This window comes from Artemia sp. Qi Xiang Cuo, chromosome 20 (assembly GCF_049724085.1).
Source record: "Artemia sp. Qi Xiang Cuo chromosome 20, ASM4972408v1, whole genome shotgun sequence".
Classification (NCBI taxonomy): Eukaryota; Metazoa; Arthropoda; class Branchiopoda; order Anostraca; family Artemiidae; genus Artemia; species Artemia sp. Qi Xiang Cuo.
Genome location: NC_142813.1, coordinates 46,939,530 through 46,963,246, shown reverse-complemented (window position 1 = coordinate 46,963,246; position 23,717 = coordinate 46,939,530). Strand labels below are relative to the sequence as shown.

The 23,717-nt window shown below is 34.7% G+C and overlaps 1 protein-coding gene and 1 long non-coding RNA gene across 2 annotated transcripts in view; one reads left to right on the top strand and one right to left on the bottom strand.

Moving 5' to 3' along the window:
• LOC148940293 (uncharacterized) overlaps window positions 1-23,717 on the top strand; it is a 420,861-nt gene that overhangs the window by 352,802 nt on the left and 44,342 nt on the right. The gene's annotated exons all lie outside the window — the stretch shown is intronic.
• LOC148940294 (uncharacterized) lies at window positions 3,288-11,120 on the bottom strand. The gene is made up of 2 exons (XM_089106267.1): window positions 10,888-11,120; window positions 3,288-4,476 (listed from the first exon to the last, which is right to left on the bottom strand). Exons 1-2 carry the CDS (start codon window positions 10,897-10,899, stop codon window positions 3,298-3,300), a joined length of 1,191 nt encoding a protein of 396 aa, XP_088962393.1. The 5' UTR covers window positions 10,900-11,120; the 3' UTR covers window positions 3,288-3,297.

Sequence of the window (23,717 nt, the reverse complement as noted above, 5' to 3'; positions counted from 1 at the left end):
TCGAAAGTTAACGAAAGGCAACAAACCCCCCTCTCACGCCCAACATTTCCCAAAACACATCTAATCAAAATTTTGAGATATCCATTTTATTCGACGTAGTCGAAAGTTCTGGAAATAAGGTATTTTAGTATAAGAACCCCCTCCGAGCCCTCAGTGCCAGGATTGTACGTTTGGACCTGGGGTCATATAATGTGTATATAGATAGTGGTAGCATAAATATATAATAGGGCGCCTTTGTGTTTGACTTTAAAGTGAACTGTTTATTAGTCTAAAATGAGTGGCGAGTAATTGACTCCCCTCTCACGCCCACTATTTCCACAAACACATTCAATCAAAGTTAAGAGATAGCCATTTTGTTCAACGTAGTTGAAAGTTCTGGAAATTATGTATTTAAGAATGACAAACCCCCCAGAGCCCCTAGGGCAATGGTTGTAAGTTATGCCCTAGGGGCATATAAGGTTTTTATAGATAGAGTTGTCGTAAAAACTTCAAAAGTGGCTCATTCAATTGAAAATTGAGAGGGCTAGTGCTCTTTTTAATAGTCGAAAGTAATTGGAGGGTAACTAACCACCCTCTCACGCGCACCATTCCCCAAACACATCCAATCAAAATTATCAGATAGCCATTTCGTTTAACATCGTAGAAAGTTCTGGAACTTACGTCTTTGAGAATGACAAACCCAGCCCTCAGGGCAAAGGTTGTAAGTTATGCCCTAGGGGCATGTAAGTTTTTATTGAAAGTGTTGCCGTAGAAACTTCAAAAATGATCATTTGATTGGAAATTCAAAGGGCTAGTGCCTTTTTTAGTAGTTGAAAGTGATGGGAGAGCGACTAGCGCACCTTTAACGCCAACCATTTTCCTAAACACATCCAATCAAGATTTTGAGTGAGACATGTTGTTGAACGTAGTTGGAAGGTCTTGAAAGTCTGTATAAGATGAAGACAAACACCCACACAACACTGCGTGGCCGGGTTGTAACTTATTCACTGGGGACATATAACATATAACTTGTTTATATACAGCGTTGTCGTAGACCCTCACAACAGACTCCGTCGAGTGTAAATCGACAGTCCTTGTGCCCTTGTGAATCGTCAAAAGTGAGTTGAAGGCTTGAAATTTTTTGGCACAGATCGCGCGGGGGCTAATGTATTATTTTTTATTTCGTATGGAAGGAGGTGTTGAATGAGGGTTTGTCGTGTGTTAGCATGTAATGCAAACTAGTACCCTGGTGAGATTTGACAGAATGTCTGTACGAACTTATTTACATGTGTCTGAAATTCTCAGGCCAAACTCAATGGTAAAGGTAACTATGGACTGGATTACTCTCCCGTTACAAATTTTCACGTTCTTTGGATTTCTAGGAAAAAAATTTCAACGGAAATGTGATTTCTTATCGGAAAAAAGATGATAAATTATTCTTTTCGAATGACAGTATGCTATTTTTCAGTCTTCCTATCGCGCACGTAATATGCCGGAGGTGTATGGTAAGAGCGTAGGTACTTGGCACCCCAACATTTTACGGGTGGGGGTGTACTGTACGTTTGATTAATTTTCCTTCAGAATATTTCATTAATGATGTGACAGACTTACGGTCATTTTTTGAAAAATTACAAGACCTTAAATTTTAAAGAAGTTTTTCCAAAAGAAATTACGAAGCAACGGTGTAAATCAAAATAAAAAGAACGTACTCCGTATATGTAGTGGGTTCACTCTACTCAAGACCTGTATCTTTAAACGAAAGTTAACTTTTTCTCCAAAAACTCCTGAAACATGATTACAGTTAAACTATAACATGAAGCTTTTTTAATGTACTGATAGCTTTAGAGTGAGTATCTATCTCTTGATGAGTTCATTCTTTTCATAAAAGGAATAATTTTTGCTCTTGTAGTGCAATAAGTTAGCAATAAGCTCGAGCAATTATTTAGTCCTTACTTTCATTGGGAACAATATTTATATTAATAAATTTAAAAGAAGGGGAAAGTAGTGCAGAAGTTTGCCATAAACAACCTAGAAGTTCAAAATTTATTTCAATTCCAAATAGATTTCAAATCCCAGAACAATGATATGAATAAAAATAAAATAGGTTAGATAAAGAATACTAAAAGAACAATTTACACGGGACAATGTACATAAAATTTATAATAAAAAACAAGAAAGAAAATTTGTAATAAAAAGAAAAGAAAATATAAAATAGAAAAAAAGGTCAGAAAAGGCAAAAAAGAAAAAAAGGAAAGAAAATGTAGAATAGAAAAGGAAAGAAAATATAGAATAGAAAAAGGAAATAAAATGTAGAATAGAAAAAATGGAAAAAAATGTATACTAGAAGAAAGGTAAGAAAATGTAGAATAGAAAACAGGAAAGAGAATTAAAGTACAGAAAATGAAAGAAAATGTAAAATAGAAAAAATGAAAGAAAATGTAGAATAGAAAAAAAACAATTGATAAACAGAAAAAAGTAAAGAAAATTTATAATCTAAAAAAGGAAAGAAAATACAGAATCGAAAAGAGGAAAGAAAATACAGAATAGAAAAAAAGAAAAAAAATTTTGAAAAAAAACAAGGAAAAAAAATAGAGAGAGCATAAAAGGTTACCTTGAAGGTGGCAGGTGGGAGTATTTGGGCTACCGATCGCAGCTGATCCCAACGATCGCAATGCAGATTTCTTCGGTCTTCCTTTAGCTACTTTAGCTGTCAACGCTTCCTTTTTCTTTGGTATTTTTTTCTTTTTTGCAATTTTCTTTGAGACACGTCCCTTGAGAGGTACTTGTGAGCACTTCACTTTCTGCAGTTCCAGTTAGAACCTCATCGGGTCCCACATAGTCTATTAAACATTTCTCATACCCTTCTTCAATCCCTGCATATATGGGAACATCACTATCATCGAAGCTAACCATTTTATCACGCCTTATTTGTCTAAAGTTCAGTTCCTTCACCCAGTTTTTAAACGTTTCGGGGTCACAATAGTACTCCTCACACTTCTGTAAAACTAAATGAGGACCAAAATCGAAGTTATAGCGATTACTATATTCTAGTAAAATACACAGAGATTCCATTGCTACTTCCGGGATGCCAAGTTTTTCTGAGTAATAATTGACATCTAGGTCATAGCTCTTCATTGAGCTAATTATTTGGTCAACCCTTCTTTCTAGGCTAGGTGAATGTAAGGCGATTTCTTTTTCATTCTCATTTGACTCAGAAACGGTACATTTCAAAGCTACAAAATCTTCTTGAGGTACTTCATTACTGTGATGAGTATCTAAGATATCTGGATTATCTTCAGGTGAGCACTCAGTTCTCGGCTATTTTGATGAGTCTTCCGTACTTTCAGACATCTCTCTAGTACCATCTATTGAGAAATTTGGCTTGTCTTCTTTTGGAAGCTGAACTTCAGTGGATTCAGCTGACTTTTCATGACTTTCAGATGGCTCTATAATTTCATTAGCAAAAGTCTCAGCACATTCAGTTGATACACTGACCCTTGTAGAAGACGTTGAATTTATTTTACCTATTGTTTCATTATGAAGTGAAGGTGGCTTACAGTAACAGTCGCATTCTCTACTATCATTGAGATGAAGTTGACAGCATGTATGAATTATGTATTTTGTATTACAACTAGGACAAATATACTTTGAATGTTCATTAGAAATTATAAGGTTACCAGGAATTATAATTTCAGTCAATGTTCCATTCTGAGCAATTTCTTTTGTCTGAGAAGATGTTGCTACGAGATTGGTCTCTGCCATAGAACTTGTCACTATAGCATTTTCTTCTTCCAGGGAACTTACTAAAATCCCATTTTCTGTAGCCTGGGGACTTAGTGACTTTCCACTTCCTTCTGCCTGGGAGCTTCCAGATATTGCGCTTTCGTCTGCCTGGGAACTCTTCAACATTGTATTGTCCTCTGCCAATAAACGTGCTGGAATTCTGCTTTCTTCTGGCAGGTTTTTAGCTTCTTCTGCGCAGGAACTGGTTGGCATCAAAGTTCCTTCACTGGAATGTTCAGGTACTTTAATAAATAAGTTGATGGCGTTAGAGACTTCCTTAACAAACACATTATCACAGTTTTTGCCACCCAAAGATTCCTCAGGGTTTTCTTGTCTTGCAGCAACAGAGGAATCATTGATTTCAGAGATATTTTCACAAATATCAGCCTGTTCGCTTCTCGGTTCAATAGCTATTAATTGCTTATCGATGCACTTAATGATTTTAATTCGCTTTTTGTTTTTAAACAGATACAATTGTTCAAGAAGATCCTTAGTTGGATTAAGTAGAAATGCAGCATGAATACACATTTCGAAAATAGGTTTCTGATCACGGACTATATTTGACAGGTTTATAAACACCTTGTACAGCTTAGCTTTTTGTCGTAGCTTCGCGTCAGTATCTTCAGAATTCTCAAAATCACGGTGGCGATTAATATCAACTGTCATAGCAATTATGTAGTACTTCAAAACAAAACCACGAACGGAGATTCCAGCCTTTAAAAAAAACATATATTGGACTATACTGAACTTTTGTTTAAATAGACACGGGTTCTATGAAATAAATTCATGTATACGCACTTGCAACAGATAACAGTTAAAATGCATGTTAAATAACAGCCGCACTCACGCCACTTGGTAAAATAAGATGTTAGGGTTCAAGTATAATCTAGGAAACGGATAATGAAGTGATTTCAGTACAAAAAAAACTGTGAATTCTTAAACTTCAAACGTAAAGCGTTTCTAGATAAAAGGTTTCTAATTAAATATTTACATCTTTTTGGGATTTCTATTGGTATAAAGAGTTTAATTACACTCTAATTGAACCGCATTGGTTCCCAAACTATGGCTCGCGAGCAAAAATTGAGAGGGTCACAAGCATTAATATTGGTAATGCTCAGATTCCGTTGTGGCGAGTAGTAGAACTTATTCGTTCTAATTGAAATGAACTTTCTTTTTTACAAGTGTTATCAATATGAATGAAAGACCGTTAAGATAATAAACACGACTTAAATAATCTTTTATTACTTGCATAGCTACACCTGCAAGTTTTTTACAAAGTTATTTCAATTGGAAAGATGTCTTTCTTTCCGTTTTTTCTTCACTACAGTTTCAGCATCAACTTTAACTTTAGATACTTTTCATCGCAGTGAGTTTGATATATCCAATTTATTTCTGTACTTAGTTTTAATGTAAACCATAGCCGAAAATCCGGCCTCACATAGATATGAGCTAGTAAAGCGGGGAGGACTATCATAGCTTCATCAAACAGACAAGGATAGTTATCCCACCACAGACAACTGCAACTGAGACAACTGAAAGCAAACAGACACCAACAACTGAGACAACAGACAACAAATAGACAACTGAGAGTCAGCATTTCGATAACTGTTTACAATTAAAACTATTTTTCAGTGACGTATCTTCTGATAAATCAATGAGTTCTTCACTTGCTCATGAGTTCTTCACTGCGCAAATCAATGAGTTCTTCACTTGCTTACGAGTTCTTCACTGCGCAAATCAATGAGTTCTTTAGTGCGCATACCACTATCCAATAATACGGTCGCGCGACGAATTGACAAAATGGCTGAATGGGTGGCAGATGAATTAACCGCGAGAGTAAATAGTAGTGAGTATCATTTTCTACAAAAAGATGAGTATACCGATGTTCAAGACCTATCTCCTCTGCTTGTTTTTGTGCGTTATATATGGCAGAACGACGTGCATGAAGATATCTTGTTTTGCAAACTAATTGGCTGTGATAATTAAAAAGGTGATATATGCCATTTTGGTCGAAAATGAGTTATGTATGTGTCTTGGGTAAACCCAGCACAACAAAATAAAAGGTGCAGTCAGGATTTTCCCATCTCGTACTGTTACGAAGATAAAATAGACATACGCCACTAAGTGGCGTATGTCTATTTTTATCAGGTCTTGTCACAATTCAGAATGACCGAAGAGAAAAATGGGAAGACGGGAAGGCCAAAATGCCTCCCTTACACGGGAAAAGTAAAAACTGCACTCTTAGTCGCATTCTAAAAAAAAAAAAATAATAATATTTGAAATAAAACATGAACAACTGACACAATGAAGGTTCAGGCTAGGCATGTAAGCAAGGGGAGGCGTTTAGATTCCACACGTTTGAATCTTTTCCTGTGATCGACATTCAGATGGCCCGGACCCTCTTTCAAAATCTTTGTGAATAATTTCTTGTGTTTCCACCTATTCTTTTTCAAATAACCTCCCTTCAGGGGAGTTATTTCAGGGAGGTCCCTTCAGGGAGGTGATCGGCATTCAGATGGCCTGGACCCTCTTTCAAAACCTTCGTGAATGATTTCTTGTTTTTCCAACTATTTTTTTTTTCAAATAACCTCCCTTCAGCCCCAAACCAATACCTGCATACGTGCTAAAATGCAGCTTATTAAGATACTGATATTTAAATTCATATTTAAAATTTTATATTCGAAAGTACTTATTTGCTCATAATGGCGAAGATATAAAATTGCAATTGATATCTAAAAGCTAATGAATAATTCATATATTATAATATCATTATAATAAAAGAAATAATGAAATTCCATGTGGCTTTGATTTTCCGTAACACCCAAGGACTCGTATTTTTTTTTTTTTTTACTTTTTTTTATACTATATTAAATTTTCCACGTAGAACAGCCATTCTTTGTTTTTAATAAAAGTTGTGTTATCCAGAATGTAGAAAATTAATGACCCTGAGGTCATTTTTTATCAGCTTAGCCAAATCCCGCCACACCCATTCGAAATTTAAGCCCTCTAAAATAAATTACTGATACACATGAAAGTTAAAATGCACATTTAATAGTAGCAGTTCCAACGTAACTTAACGAAACAAGATGTCTTTATGCAGTCAATATGATCTACAAAGGGTAAAATACGGTTTATCTTCTTGTAGTCCCTAATTTGAGACTAAAGAGCCTCAAAATTCTGACAATTTTCTATTTATCAACATTTTGGTTTTTTTCGTCAAATAACATAATGCTTAATCAAGTACTACAAAGCGTTTTTAAACTAGGTGAAACTACTTTCGTATCCTACAATGTGTAACTTGAATGTAACTAATTTCGTATCCTACTAGGTGTAACTTGAATGTAACTACTAGGTGTAACTACTTTCGTGTCTATAGGTATATTTTGAATGCAACTACTAGATGTAAATACTTTCGTATCCTACTAGGTGAAACTTGAATGTAACTAATTTCGTATCCTACTAGGTGTAACTTGAATGTAACTGCTAGGTGTAACTACTTTCGTATCCTAATAGGTGTATGTAACTTGAATGTAACTACTAGGTGTATCTACTTTCGTATCCTAATAAGTATATCTTGAATGCAACTACTAGTTGTAACTACTTTCGTATCCTACAAGGCGTAACTTGAATGTAACTAATTTCGTACCCTACTAGGTGTAACTCGAATGTAACTGCTAGGTGTAACTACTTTCGTATCCTACTAGGTGTAACTTGAATGTAACTGCTAGGTGTAACTGCTTTCGTATCAAGGGGACTCTATAATTTCGTATCCTACTAGATGAAACTTGAATGTAACTACTAGACAGTTTGGTAATCTCAAATCCACGTCAACCTCTCATTACCTGATCCATCTTGTTGATACCATGGGTAAATTACTTGAAAAACCTAACACTTGGCTTAATCTAATTTCTATTGATCTTCTAAAAGATTTTGATTTGATTAACCACAATTTACTTATAGATAAACTTATAAATGAATTTCACATTGAAACTTTCCTTGTTAAGCTCGTTAACTCTTTTCTCTCTAATAGATCTCAAGCAGTTAAATATCTAAATTATTTCTCAGATCATCTCCCCATATTTAATGGAATTCCTCAGGGGACTGTTCTAGGTCCTCTCCTTTTTTCTCTTATGATTAACAGCCTTTCAACCCTTTATGACAATAGATGGAAATTTGTCGATGACTTGACAGTTTAGAGATATGTCATAAAAACATCTTTAGCAACCCAATGGGCATACTCCAAGATATTGCCTGTGAGGCCTCTTCCCTTGAAATGACAGTTAACCCTTCTAAATCCGCAATAGTCTCAGTAAGTTTCCTTAAATTCCCTCCCCTTTTTCTTGCTCGTATTCCTCCTGAAACTTCTGTCACATCTCTTGAACTCCTTGGTATTACAATTTCTTCTAATTTGAAATGGGATACCCATATAAATAATATCCTAGAACAAGAAAACTCCTCGATTTCCCTTCTTAAACCTTTAAATAAACTCAGTTGCCCCCAATCACATTTGCTGCAAGTATAAATTTCTTTTGTGTGTCTCAAATTAGAGTATGCTTGTCCTGTGTGGCACCCTGGCCTCTCAAATGAAGCAACACAAAAAATTGAAAATGTCCAAAAGAGAGCTCTAAGAATTATTTTTAAAGAGGGCATGATACCATATTTGCATTTGTTAAATATTTTAAACCTAGAGACCCTCGAGAGACGAAGAAATAATTTGTGCCTCGGTTTTGCAAAAATGCCATAACAAACCCTCGGACGGCAAGTATTTTCCCCAAACGTCACTCCCCATCCAGATTACGGCCGCCTCGAGCTGTTTCTGAGCCCATCCCTGTTTTGTCCCCCATTCGCTGCGTTACTTCTAGATACGAAAGAACTTTGGCCCCTTTATTACAGGAAAAATGAATAAAATGTCCCAATAGTTTCTTTTTTCCCTTTTTTTGTCCCCCCCTTCTTGACCAGTTTTTATTTTTTAACTCTTTTATTGACTTACTGTAGTTGGATTATTGACACTTTCCTAGTGTCCCTTTTAATTTATATGCATTTATGTCTCGCTCTTTTTTTTCTGTGTATATTCGCTTATTCCCCCCCCCCCTTCCTTTTTTTATGTCCGTTCTAATTCTTTTTCCGATTCGTATTTGTGTAAGTTTAGTTTGACCAGTTTTTATCTTTTTAACTGACTTTTTACAGTTCTAATTATTTACTGTTAAATGATTGTTCATTATGATTTTTCTATTTCGTTGTTGTTGTTTCATTTTTGCCAGTTTTAGTGCAACCATTTATATTGTCGACTCCGAAGTCTGAATTCGGCCCTTTGTGGGCTTGTGATAGTGATCTTTTTGAAATAGATAAATATTTTATCTTATCTACTAGGTGTAACTAGGTGTGACTACTTTCATATCCTAGGTGTAACTTGAATGTAACTACTATGTGTAACTACTTTCGTATCCTAATAGGTATATCTTGAATGTAACTACAATGTGTAACTACTTTCGTATTCTAATAGGCGTATCTTCAATGTAACTACTAGATGTAACTACTTTCGCATCCTACTAGGCGTAACTTGAATGTAACTAATTTCGTATCCTACTAGGTGTAACTTTAATGTAACTACTAGGTGTAACTACTTTCGTATCCTACTAGGTTTAACTTGAATGTAACTAATAGGTGTAACTACTTTCGTATCCAGGGGACCCAGGCCCTTTCCCGAAATCTTTAGTTGATAATTACTTAAATTTTCAACATAATGCATACATTTCTTTGCAAATTAGCCCCTTCAGCCTCCCTGAAACCAGTCGTTCCTTAAGTATCTGCAATAGAATTAACTAATATTTTTATGGTTTATTGATGTCCTTTCTTTACTGCTCCTCATTCCATAACCAAGTGACTTCAAATTTTGTCCTCTGAGAAAAGCTAAATTTACATTATGTTTATACCATTTTTCAACTTAATGCTATGTTTCTTCCTACTTTCTGTAAATTTCTTTTGATTGCAATTTCAATGTTGAATATATTCTATTTGAAAACAGTCCAGTTTATTCATCTTCTAAATTAAACACTACAATACTATAATTTTGAACAAAAGACCTACAATATTAAACCGCTATTTCACTACATTCAGTATTTTTTTTATTAGATTTTTGAAGTATCTTCCACAGTAACTGCATCAACCTCCCCCCCCCCCTCCTATATGTATCGATTCAGCTATAGGCTATATATAGATTTTGCTGATTTTACTTTATTTTTTAAATTGCCAATATGAGAAAATAAGTAAAAAATTATATTAAGTAAAAATATTTAACAGTTATTGTATATAGCCCATGACCTATATTCAGGCATTACGGGACTGGTTTGCGATAGAATAATTTTTCCGAAAGTAATGAAGCAAGAATTTTGTTATAATAGTGATTATTTCAGAACTGTTGCTGTTTTTTTTACATGGACAAGTAGCAGGCCTGTCGCCTAACCTTGTGGCAGCAGGAATCGATCCCTTGGCCCCGAATCGCCAAACAGAGCATCAATTCACTGTGCTACCACACGGTAATTTTTATGTAACTAACAAAAACAAATAAAAAATGATTCAGTACCTTTTCACATAGTCTATACAAGGACCCCTAGAAGATACTGGCCTGTTCGTTTAGAAATTCGTCATTTCTAGTACCAAGGAAGATTGAAAAGCAACACGCTAATCAGATATACCTGTTTTTTGTTGTTTTGACGAGTTTGACCATCCTACTTGAAACAGATTCATGCGCACATGCGTTACTGGACAATATAAAGGTAGGAAATAAAATATGAGTCACAAGATAAACAAGTCAAAGAGTATTTGTAACTTATGAGAGTGAAAACTGGCACCAGTGTCGACAAAAAAAAACTACTACTAACGCCATCTAGCATTCTGTGACACTTGGTATTTTTCAAGCTCTGTAATCAAATTTATGTCAGGGACTGAGATCAGACACTAAAATACTAAGTGTCGCCACCGACTAGATGCCGTTGATATATTTTGTTCTGTATATACTAGCGCCAGTTCCCACGCTTATAAGTTACCCATACTCTTTGAAACAAGTAGCAAAAGAAGAAATAATGAAGAAAAAAACCTTCTGCACAACGTTTAAACACAACTCACCCCTTGATACATTCCATCGCATATTGCATATACATGATCAGTTTCTTTTCCATAGATATCTACAAGCGACGAAAGTCTATCAACGGTTTCAGCTCTAGATAGCCCGCTCCTTAGATGCGACCATGCGAAAATTGAAACGATTTTAGATAGATCCGGATGGGCCTCCTCCTCAATAAGAGCCCGGCCAAGAAAATTCTCTATCACACGAACTAATCTGTTCCAGTTTTGTAACCAAAATTATGATAAACTCTGAATTACATCCTAAAATAACACAGTTAGTGAAACTAAGATTAAAGAAAAAAAAAGAAAAGAAAAACTAGGACATATGTTGTCTGACCCCGACCTGCCCACGCAGCCATCCCCCCTCCCCCAGCGAATGATATTTTCCAGTTGTAGTTTTAGTATTATTTGAATGAGAAATCCATGTATTTTCTTGAAGCTGCATTTTTGGAATCCACACTTCTTCAATTGTATTGTCTTTAAACAAACTGTGGACTTTGTTGCAAAACATAACAATTTATTTGGTTTTACCCGAATGGAAGGACAAATATCATAGGCAGCGCTAGTAAAAACCGACGTGGGCACAATACATTATTTATTTTTCCTTTTTTTTTTTCGTTTGTTTTAGACCAGGGCACTTTGTATAGGAGTTGTCGTAGAAACTTCGAAAGGGGCTCATTCGATTGGATATGGCATGGTTTTATGCCCTTTTTAATTGTCGAAATTGATTGGAGGGCAACCACCCCCGCGCCGATCATTCCCCCAAATATACCATATCAAAATTTTGAGATAGCAATTTTGTTTAGCGTAGTATAAAGGTCCAGTAATTATGTCTTTTAAGATGACAACCCCTCCCCCCCAACCCTCAGGGTAAACGCTGTAAGCTGTGCCCCGGGGGCATATAAGGTTTTTATGGGAAGGATGGTCATATAAACTCCGGAGGGGGGCTCATTGGATTGGGAACCAGAAGTTCTAGAGTCAGGGGAAAATGGTTATAAGTTATGCTCAGGGGGCATATGAGGTTTTTATGGAAGGGGTGGTTGTGTGAACTTTAAAGGAGGCTCATTTGATCGGAAATTTAAAGCTATAGTTCCCTTTTAAGAGTTAAAAGTGATACAGCGCAACTAGCCCCCCCCCTCTCCCTGACACAAAATTGTGAGATAACCATTTTGTTCACAATATTCCAAAGAGCAATGCCTTCAGGGTGGACACAATCACCCAGGGCCAAGGGGCAAGGGTTGTAAATTATGCCCCGGAGCTATAAGGCTTTTATGGAAAGGGTGGTTCCATTTGATTGGAAGTTCCAGTGTCAAAAGTGAATGGAGGGCAAACCACCCCTCCCCCACAAGCCTATCATTCTCCAAAATACATCCAATCAAGATTTTAAGAGAGCTATTTTGTTCAGCATTGTTGAAAGGTCCGACAATTACTTATTTGGGGATGTCAACCTCCCCAGTCATCAGGGCAAGGACTGTAAGTTAGGTAATCTTTGACATATAGTATATGTATATAGTATATGTTATCGAGAAAAGTATGCATGTTTGAACTTTACTTTCCAAAAAGACGAAGAGCATTCAGGTGAAACTTTCAGAGAATGTTGAGAGGAGTGTTGAAGTAAATCAAAACACGTTATTTGTATATGGATGGTCAAAAGGGCGTAACTCAGGAATTACTGGGTATATTAATTTTGAACTTTCAGGAAATGATAAGGGAGATGATCAAAAAGGATATTTTTGTATGTTACCACTTCTACTACAACTATCACGACTATTACTACTACTACTACCACACCACCATTTACAATATTGAGGGAGAATTTTAACTAAATCTAAATATGCTATGTGCATGTACATAGTCAAAAGAGCGCATCTCAAGAATTGATTAAGTTATTAAGTTGGAACTTTCACAGAATACTAAAACGGGAATATCATCTGACCAAAAGGCAATATGTGCACGCTACTACTAATACTAGAATCACTGCTACATTTACAACTACTACTTCTATTGCAACGACACTTAAAGCTAATACGTTAATATTACTGCTGCTACTAGTACTACTGTTATTACTATTAATTAATTAAAAAAAAAACTTTCCGAAAAAACAAGTTTTTCAAAGAAAAGTGAAGGCCATTTTAAACTTCAGATCAGCAGATACAAATACCTGTTAAAATTCAAACTCAACACGACCAGAAATTACTATTAAAGAATAAATGAAACCTAAAACGAACAGAAATTTAATAAACAATCATAGAAAAAACATATACGTAACAAGTAATAATATAAATGAATATATAAATCTTAAAGCGAATAATGCTTAAATTGAATATGCAAATCAAGCTTAAAACGGTAAAAAATATTTTGCTATTGAAGTATAAATGAAACCCAAAAAGAACAGAAATTAAATAAAGAATCAATGCAAACAAACATAAAATAGATACTAATGTAAATGAATAAACAAAATCTTAAAAGGAGTGAAACAAATTGAATACGCAAATCAAGCTTGAAACCAACAAAAATCACTATAAACAAGAGTTTGGGTATCGCCTCCTTCTCTCACTGTAAAAGTCTTAAACCTGCTGCGTCATGGCGCTTTACTGGGAACTAAATGTGTCTTGAACAGTCTTAGAAAGTATAAACAAAAGCAAATTGAATATTTGATACATAATCATATTAATTGTTTAAAGATCCATCAGTTCAAAATTTTATTTCACTGTAATTTTATTTTCATTTTCAATGCTGTAAGAACTGGAAAAAAAAATATTTTTAATGTAATTCGTTTCTGAAGCGCCAATGACGCAGTAGGCTTTAGGTTTTTACAGTTAAGGAAGGCGACAATTTTAGGTGTCTTGCACAATTTTAGAAAGAACTAATAGATTAAACTGGATATTTGATGTATAATGATATTAATTGCTGAAAGCTCATCAGTTTAAAATTTTACTGTAATTTTAATGTTTATTTTCAATATTAAGTACGAAAGAAAATATTTCTAATACAATTCGTTTTCAGTAAAGCGCCAATGCCGCAGTAGGTTTTAGACTTTTGCAGTGAGAAGGAGGCGATACCCAAACTCTTGTTCGTAGTGATTTTTGTTCGTTTCAAGCTTGATTTGCATATTCAATTTAAGTTTCACTTTTTTTATATTTATTTATTCATTTAAATTAGTATCTATTGCATATTTATTTGCATTGATTCTTTTTTAATTTCTGTTCGTTTTGGGTTTCATTTGTACTTCAATAGCAATATATATTTATTTTTTGTTTCAAGCTTGATTTGCATGCTCAATTTAAGTATTACTCACTTTAGTTTATTTATTTATTTATATTATTAATTGTTGTATGTTTATTCTACGATTGTTTATTTAATTTATGTTCGTTTTGGGTTTCATTTATTCTTTAATAGTGATTTCTGGTCGTTTTGAGTTTGAATTTTAACAGGAATTATTATCTGCTGATCTTAAGTTTAAAATGGCCGTTACTTTTCTTTGAAAAACTTCTTTTTCGGAAAGTATTTTTTTAAATTAATTACTAGTAATACCAATACTACTACTGAGACCACTATTACAGCTATGGCTAAGAATACGAGGGTGAAATTTTCAAAGATTTTTAAGGAGTGGAAGATGAACTTAACTACAACATGCTGTCTGTATGCAGGTTGTCAGAAGGGTGAAATAGCAATATCTTAGGAACAGTTTAGTTTGTGAAGTTGAAACTAACAGGGCTAGTTGTGGGAGATGTTGAACTAACCAAAAGAAAATATTTTCATCTGATGCTACTGCTTCTACTCATTCAACTATTACTGCTTCTATTATTACCGCTTCTACCATGGCTACTACTATTAACCCTACTGCTACTACTACTGCTAAAACTAAGGGTATTAAGGCACAAAATTGGATCCCTATGCTCAGGCAGGTTGTTAAGAGAACGCATCAGAAATACTTCAGGAACAGTTAATGGTATAAGTTTAAACTTACTACGTTTGTTGAAGGGAATTTTGAAGACACCAAAGGTGCTATGCGCATACTGCTACTGACGCTCCTAAAAAATTTAAGAGTATTAAGAAGTAAAAAGAGATTGGATGGCAAGGATTCCTCCTCCCAAGCCCATTAATTTTCTAAGCCCATCCAGTAAAAATTTTGAGACAACCACCTTGTTCAACATAGTGGACTGTCCATTAACTAAGTAATTAGGGATATTAGGTATGTCAACCCCCCTGCTATTATTTAATTGGCCCATTATCCTTTAAAACTAAATCAAAAGGCACTGTGTGTATGGTTGCCAATAAGACACCTCAGCAATATATCGAGAACGACTGGGAGTATTAAGAAAATTTTGGTGCTACCACTATTACTACTTCTGCTCTTACGATTTAAATAAATCAAAAAGAGTGTAAGCGTATCCAAATTGTTAAAGCAGAAAGAATTTTTGGGAATAATATTATGTTGTTTTTTTTCAGGTCAACTTGAGGAGTTATAAAATTAAATTAAACAATACTTTTTGTGTCAGGATTAAACATTTGTGAAAAAATTTCTCAATATACAAATAGCAAGCCAAACTAAGGATTCTTATAGGAAAAAAACCGTAAAGATATAATTTTTGTCCCACAAAAAAATACTACGTCAATAAAAAACAAACAGAAATTAATTAAAAAAAACTTTTTCCACAAAAGAAGTTTTTTAAAGAAAAGTAAAGAGCTCCATTAAGCCAAAAATAAGCAGAAATAAAGTCAAATAAACTTCCCATCGTACAACTAGCACAAATCACCATCAATGAATAAAAAAAACCCAAAAACAAACAAAAATTACAATAAATAACGAAGTAAAAATTAGCATCAGTAGGACTGACAATACCCATGCCTTCTCAAGGCCAGAATATAAACTGCACTTTACTGGAAAAAAACAAACACAAATGACCATGGATTGTCGGTTCAACATACATAAACTGATATTTATTTCTTACAGTTTCAATTATTTCTTATTTCTTAAAGACAAAAAAGTGAAAACATTAAAAATTTATTTTGTTTTCAGTAAAGTGCAAATTATGTTCTGCTCTTGAAAAGGTATGGGAGTTGTCAGCCCTACTCATGTTAATCTTAGTCAGTCTTTATCAGCCCCACTCATGTTAAACTTTATCAGTGCCATCTTAAGTCTATCAAAACCCGAAAACTGCCATTTCTAAGGCTTTTTTGGGTTGTTTCAAAATTATGAAGTTTGTAGGATAGTACCACATTTTTAACAGTGTTGCCACGTTGACCTGAAAATCAACTTGACAACGTCTTTCGTACAAAATCATTGAGCATTAACAATTGATTGATTCCCAAAGGCAACTACAACTTCAGAGAAAAGCTGGATCTTGTTAAGATGTTTGGTACCTTTTAGCTAATCTTTTTACTGATTTTTCACATGTTTTTTTTTTAGTTCAGCCCCCGCTAGTACCAAAAACTGTATAATTACATATAGAAGTAGGTAAAAACTGAACTCCCAATTTTTCCTACTGTTTGAAATATATGTGACCATGTAACTTTCCACTTACCAAATTCTATAAACGATTATATTTAATTTTCACTCTCCTTGACATTTTAAAAGGGACTTCTATTCAGCAAACATTGTTTGAAGTTACAAAAGAAGACATAGACATCACTGGAAAAATATATTTCATAGATTTCTTTTTTTTTCATGGCTGCAGAAGAGATTTCTATCCCTTAATACAAACTATTCCATATTATGCTTTACACATTACTATAATATTCTACGCTGAAGTTCGTACTTTTGCTATAAACTTCAAAAGACTCAATTTTAAATGAACTTCTATAAACTTCAATTTTTTTACAGTGCCTTAGATATATGATTCAGTTGCTATCGAACTTCTGGAACATTCGGACACCCTATCACACGATATACTCTTTGAAATCCTTGGTAAGCTAAGCCATATTTGCTTAATGATATACCCTCTGTTAGCAATCAGGGTTGCAGTAGTAGCTAGCAACCTAGTAAGAGATGATTACGCCCCATAGTAAAAAATAAAATAGCCCATAACTCCTAAAACTAGAATCAGATAAAAAAAAAACGAAGGACACAAATAGAACCGCATTGTCCAATACCCCTATGTAGGAAACTAACTGTCCCTTGGCTTGAAAAACGAAGAAAATCTGTTGGCTTGAAAAACAAGAAAAGTTGCTTGAACTACGATTTTCCGCAGCGACAGCAGGTTCGTTTTTTTCTTTCCGTTCTTTTTTTAAGTGCAACTGGCGGGGCACTGAACAATTAAAGAGCTGTTTAATGGCTTATTTGAAAGGAAATTGATGTATTTAAAAACATTTCATAATTAAAAAAAATAATTTCAAATACAAAATCATTTACTATTTTACGAAAAACTGCATTTTTCTATAGCTCTGTAACAGCAAATGTTTCATATTAGATTACATAAAAGATCAATATAGTTCATTATAAATGGGGACTATGTAAGTTTCATCGGATATAGCTGAAACATAGTAAAGAACAAACCACGGCACATATTAAGTAAAAGTTAAGATAATACAAGCTTTTGAAAAGTTACTTGTCTTTGGGTATGGTACCATACAGAGGTTCGTCCCTTACTATTGCAACTAAGAAAAAGCCATAAGTTTTTCCTGTTTGTAATCAATATTGCAGCGGTAGACAGGGATTTACATAAATTAATTGAAAAAACTTTTTCCACAAAAAATTCAAATGAATTTACTGAAAAAAATGTATATTGTCAGATTAATATACATATGCTGATATTTATTCCTTAAAATCTTTATTAATTTTTTATTTCTTAGTTATAAAAGTGAAAACATTTAAAAGAACTTTTTTCAGTAAAGTACAAATTATATTCTAGCTTTTAGAAAGATTGGGGTTTAGAACCCTACTCATATTAAGTTCTCCTCGTTTTGAGTTTGACTGTTATTCATTTTAATTTTGCTTTGTTTTGGGTTTCATTTATTTATTGATACTGATTTGTGGTAGTTGTATGCTTGATAGATTATTTGATTATATTTTTGCTCATTTTTGGATAAAGGAGTTTTTTACTTATTTTACAAACTTATTTTGTGGAAAAAGTTTTTTTTCAATGATTTCTGTTCGTATAATATTGATAGAGTCTTTTTCAGGGGGAAGGACTGAGCCGCTTCTAATGTTAAACAACCCTCCCTTCCATATAAACCTTAAATACAATTTTGGGCATAACTTACAACCCTTGCCCCTAATCTCTGGTGTTTGTTTCAACCCCAAAAGCCTTTTTATATGATATTCAGACTATTTTGAATATAATAGCTATCTCAAAATTTCTATTAGATGCATTTCGATGCACCACGCTTTCTAAAAAAAAACCTTATATGTCCTCAGGGCATAACTTATAACCCTTGTCCTGAGGGCTTGGGGGATTGGCTATCCTCAAAGAAATGACTTCTGGACCTATCTGGTACGCTGAACAAAATAGCAATCTCAAAGATTTGATTGGAAGGGTTTGGCAAAATGATGGGCGTAGGAGGAGGGGCATTTACCCTCTGATCACTTTTGACTACTAAAAAAGGCACTAGTCCTCTCAATTTCCAATTGAAAGAGCCCTTTTTGCAGCTTCTACGCCAGAACTTTCTATAAAACCTTATATGCCCCAGGGCATAGCTTACAACCCTTGCCCTGAGGGCTGTGGCCGGAAAGACATAATTTCCGGCCCTTTCAACTACTCTGAACAAAATGTTCATCTCAAAATTGAAAGAGCCCTTTTTGCAGCTTCTACGCCAGAACTTTCTATAAAACCTTATATGCCCCAGGGCATAGCTTACAACCCTTGCCCTGAGGGCTGTGGCCGGAAAGACATAGTTTCCGGCCCTTTCAACTACGCTGAACAAAATGTTCATCTCAAAATTTTGATTGGATGTGTTTGGGGAAAAGGTGATAGCAAGAGGGGGGTTAGTTGCCCTCCAATCACTTTCGATTACTATAAAGACCACTAGCCCTTTGAATTTCCTATAGAATGAGCCCTTTTTGAAGTTTCTACGACAACACTATAAAAAACCTTATGTGCCCCCAGGGCATAACTTTCAATCCTTGTCCTGAGGAGTGTGGGGGGGTTTGTCATCCTCAAAGACATTAATTGATCTCCATAACTTTCAACTACGTTGAACAAAATAGCTATCTCAAAATTTTGATTGGATGTGTTTGGGTAAATGGCGGGTGCGAGAGGGGGGTAAGTTGCCCTCCAATCAATTTCGACTATTAAAAAGGCACTAGCCCTTTCAATTTCCAATGAAATAAGCTCTTGTTGAAGTTTCTACGACAACGCTTTCAATAAAATCTTATATGCCCCCAGGGCATAACTTACAACCCTCGCCCTGAGAGCTCTGAGAGGATTATCATCCTCAAAGACCTAATTTCCAAATTTTCAACTATGTTGAACAAAATGGATATCCCAAATTTTTGATTGCATGTGTTTGGGGAAATTGGCGGGCGTGAGAGGGGGGTTAGTTGCCCTCCAATCATTTTCGACTATTAAAAAGGGCACTAGCCCTATCAATTTTCAATCAAATGAGCTCTTTTTGAAGTTTCTACGACAATACTATGTATAAAAACCTTATACGGCACAAAGTTATAACTTACAACCATTGCTCTGAGGAGTGATGGGGAGGGTTTCTCATCCTCAAAGACATAATTTCCAGAACTTTAAACTACGCTGAACAAAATGAATAACTCAAATTTTTGATTGCATGTGTTTGGGGAAATGGCAGGCGTGAGAGGGGGGTTAGTTGCCTTCCAATCACTTTCAACTATTAAAAAGTGCACTAGCCTTTCCAATTTCCAATCGAATGAGCCCTTTTCGAGGTTTCTAAGACAACTCCTTCGATACGAAGTGCCCTGGTCTAAAGGAAAGAAACTAGAAAATAAATAATACATTTTGCCAACATCGTTCTTTACTTAGGCAGCGCTATTGCGCTGCCTATGATATAGTTCATTATTAAATTTATAACGTCCAAAACAAAAGGATGTATTCCTTGTTAATGATTTTACGTGAATATATAACTAAAATTTTTAAGTTTCCAATGTCATTTTATAAAGATTTTTAAAACAAACCATATAAAAATTTACTTTTTGTAGCCGACGATTTTGGGCTAAACCTGGTATATCAAGCATAAAATTAGTTCTATAGTTTTGAAGTTATGGAAAAAAATATTGATCCAAATCCAGTACTATTTCTCTTACCTTATATGGAAAAAATATAAAATCAGAAATATCCAATATAGAATGCAAAATAATAGCACACAAATATTTGAATTCTGAACTATAGATATTTAATAGCTTAGTCACAAAATTTGATAAAAACAAGTTTTCTAGTTTTCTCTTTTTTATTTTATTGTACTGTCTATATTGTGAATACTCCATTTACAAACAGATTAATGCTACATTTTCACCAGTTTCAAAATTTGCAGTCAATGCGACTATCACACTGATGGCAAAACACCACATCTTAGAGATATTTAATAACATATACTGCGAGTTTTGCCGTCAACTCAAATTTTTGTTTAACATACTTGTACTAGGCTTGCGAATGCAGGGCTATTATTAAAAAAGAAACAAAATTTGATGAAACAAGAGACTTATGGCCAGTAGGGAGAAAAAGAAACAATCACAAGAATATTTCGCCAATACCAAACAAACAGTCCTCATTGTGGATGCCTCTCTGTCTTCTCCATGCTGAAGACGCCTTGCTTGATACAGATCAACAAGGTTTCATCAAAAAAGGTGTCCTCACCGTGGATACATCCCTTTCATCTCATACTGAAGACGCCTTGTTTGATACAGATCAACAGGGTTTCATCAAACAAGGTGTCCTCACCCTGGATACATCTCTTTCATCTCCATACTGAAAACGCCCTGCTTGATACAGATCAGCAAGGTTTGATCAAACAAGGCGTCCTCACCGTGGACACATCCCTTTCATCTCCATACTGAAGACGCCTTGCTTGATACAGATCAACAAGGTGTCCTCACCGTGGACACATCCCTTTCATCTCCATACTGAAGACGCCTTGCTTGATAGAGATCAGCAAGGTTTGATTAAACAAGGTGTCCCCACCGTGGATACATCCCTTTCATCTCCATACTGAAGACGCCTTGCTTGATACAAATCAACAAGGTTTGATCAAACAAGGTGTCCTCACCGTAGATACATCCCCTTCATCTCCGTACTGAAGACGCCTTGCTTATTACAGATCAGCAAAGTTCGATCAAACAAGGTGTCCTCACCGTGGATACATCCCTTCCATCTCCTTACTGAAGACGTCTTGTTTGATACAGATCAACAAGGTTTGATCAAACAAGGTGTCCTCACCGTGGATACATCCCTTTCATCTCCATACTCAAGACGCCTTGCTTGATACCGGTTAAATATTCATGTGATTGTTTTTTCTTTTCTCCCTACTGGTCATAGGTCAGTTGTTTTATTTAAAAAAATTTCTTTGTTTTGTCACTGCTTTAGATATTTCATTCTGAAAGTATTATTGTCATAGAAGCATTTCCACTGAAACCAAAAATTGAAACAATGCATTTTCTAAGTATCAAACAAATAAAAATTTGAAAAGAAATGAAAAATCTGAGATAGAAATACTTCATGATGTGCATACGAATTTCTGTTGGATTTGATGAGAGCCAAACTGAGAGCTTAAATGAAAATTTAACGCAGCCATAATAGTTTTGAATAAATGCCACCTTTTCTGTAGTACAGTCAATATGAGATTTTGACTTTTTTTAAAAGATTATCCATGTAAAAAAAAGAACTGCAGCATTGTTTCTTTTGTTTTTGCTTTTTGTCAAAAACTATCACCGTAAGTATCATTAGCCTGAAAAACTTGGAAATTATTTATTCATCACAAATTTTTCTGAATAGTTTTTAAATATTAAAGCAATTACTTACAATTCCTTTTAAAAATCAATGATTAATGGTTCAAATTTTATAGCAATTTATCTCAGTTTTTGGTGGATGAAAATGCTTCAAAGATATATTTTAGCGGGGGCGTAATTTGCTATGGGGTAGAGAGGGGGACAACTGTCCCCTCCACACCCAAGTTTGCCCCCCCCCCTTCAGCTGAAATTTTGTTTGTGCAAAAAAATCTTGTCATAACTAAGATAAGCCTGCATAATTTAAGTATCCAGAGAAACAGGTCAGTTTTCTTTAGTGTATCTTTGCCTTTATGGTAATATATGGATAATTTTTTTCAGTTTTCACTGTCATTTTCACTTGATAAGAGAAAATTGGCTCCAACTTTACCCCCCTCCCCCCAGGATCTAGACGAAATTACATTACATTTTAGGTGGTCAATTTTCTAGTTACACTGATGAATTCCTCTTTGCCGTGAATAAAACAAAAAAACTTGACAACACTTCTGATATGGAAATAATCAACTTTCAAAATCAAAAGTAAACTAAAATAAAATTAAAGAGTAAGTATAAAAGGAAAAGTGACATACCACTTGACTAGATTTATCACAATTTAAGCGCTCAATAGAGGTTTCGCGGTAAAATTCTACTTTAGTTACTTTTACCCATCTTGGAAAGGGGTGAGGTTAGGAAAATGAAACTTTCAGGGATGGGTCTACAGGCTAAAATATGTCCTGGGAGTGTAATTTGAAGTACTTATCTCCTCTCCTTCTCCCTCTAGAGGATCCTGAAATTTGCCTACATGACAGGTCTACCTATTGAAATTTTCTCAAAATAACATTTTACCTTAATTTTCAGTTATAAGATTCTTTTTCTCTGGCTTTAGTTCTGAATATGCAATTCCTGTTATTTGAGTAGTATTTTAAGCCATATCAATATTAATTTTCAAAATTTAGGAAATGTGTTTGCATATCTTTAAAATTCTATAAATCAGGATTGAGCAAATTTGTGAAGCTGAAAACAATTTTGTTGGACTTCATTATAAGCAGAAGATCTATATTACAAGGTTTCACTTTTATAACACACATAATTTTAAAGATCATCAAAGGTCAGGACCCACGGATTCCGGACCCACGGATTCCGCGTGTTTATTTAGAGTAGGCTGTCTAATATTTTATAAATTTTTACAGAAAGTCTGTGTAGCTGTTTTCCCGTCATCTTTTTGGTAATAAAAATCTGACTGCTTTATTAATAAAAGTCGACTTTTGTTCCTAGCAAGCTGCTACTCCGATTTTATTCCCAAAGAGACACGGTCTGGGAGCCAAAGACCTGATTTTAATGTGACCTATGTTCAGGCCTAAAAGTTAACTGAGACTAATTTATTTTTCAAGGGACGGTCTATACACATCCAATAAACTAATAAAAGTAAAATAACCAATTCCCAGTGTGTTTTCTCATAGTTGAAAAAAGTTTAGAAGAATAGGAAGATAAATCTGCGAACCAAGATTAGAATATTAGAAGCTAAAGTGATGACAGTGGTCAAATATTGTTGTTAAGCATGGGCGCTCTGAAAAACGGAGGTAGAATTGCTAGATTCAATTCAATTCAAACTTTTTATTTCCTCCAAATACGAAGAGTAAAAAGTAAATCGCACCATAAGATTCAGCGTATCAGAAAACCCTACTGTAGAGGTTTCAAGCTCCTATCTGCACAAATATGGAATTGCCAGAAGAAAGATCACGGATGCGTGTTTATTTTTTTGTTGTTGTTGTTCTTTTTTTCCCCAGGGGTGATTGTATCGATCCAGTGGTCCTAGAAATTCGCAAGAGGGCTAGTTTGAACGGAAATTAAAAGTTCTAAGGACCTTTTTAAGTGACCGAAAAATTGGAGTGAGACTAGTTCCCCTCCCACGATTATTTTCTTCCAAAGTCACCAGATTAAA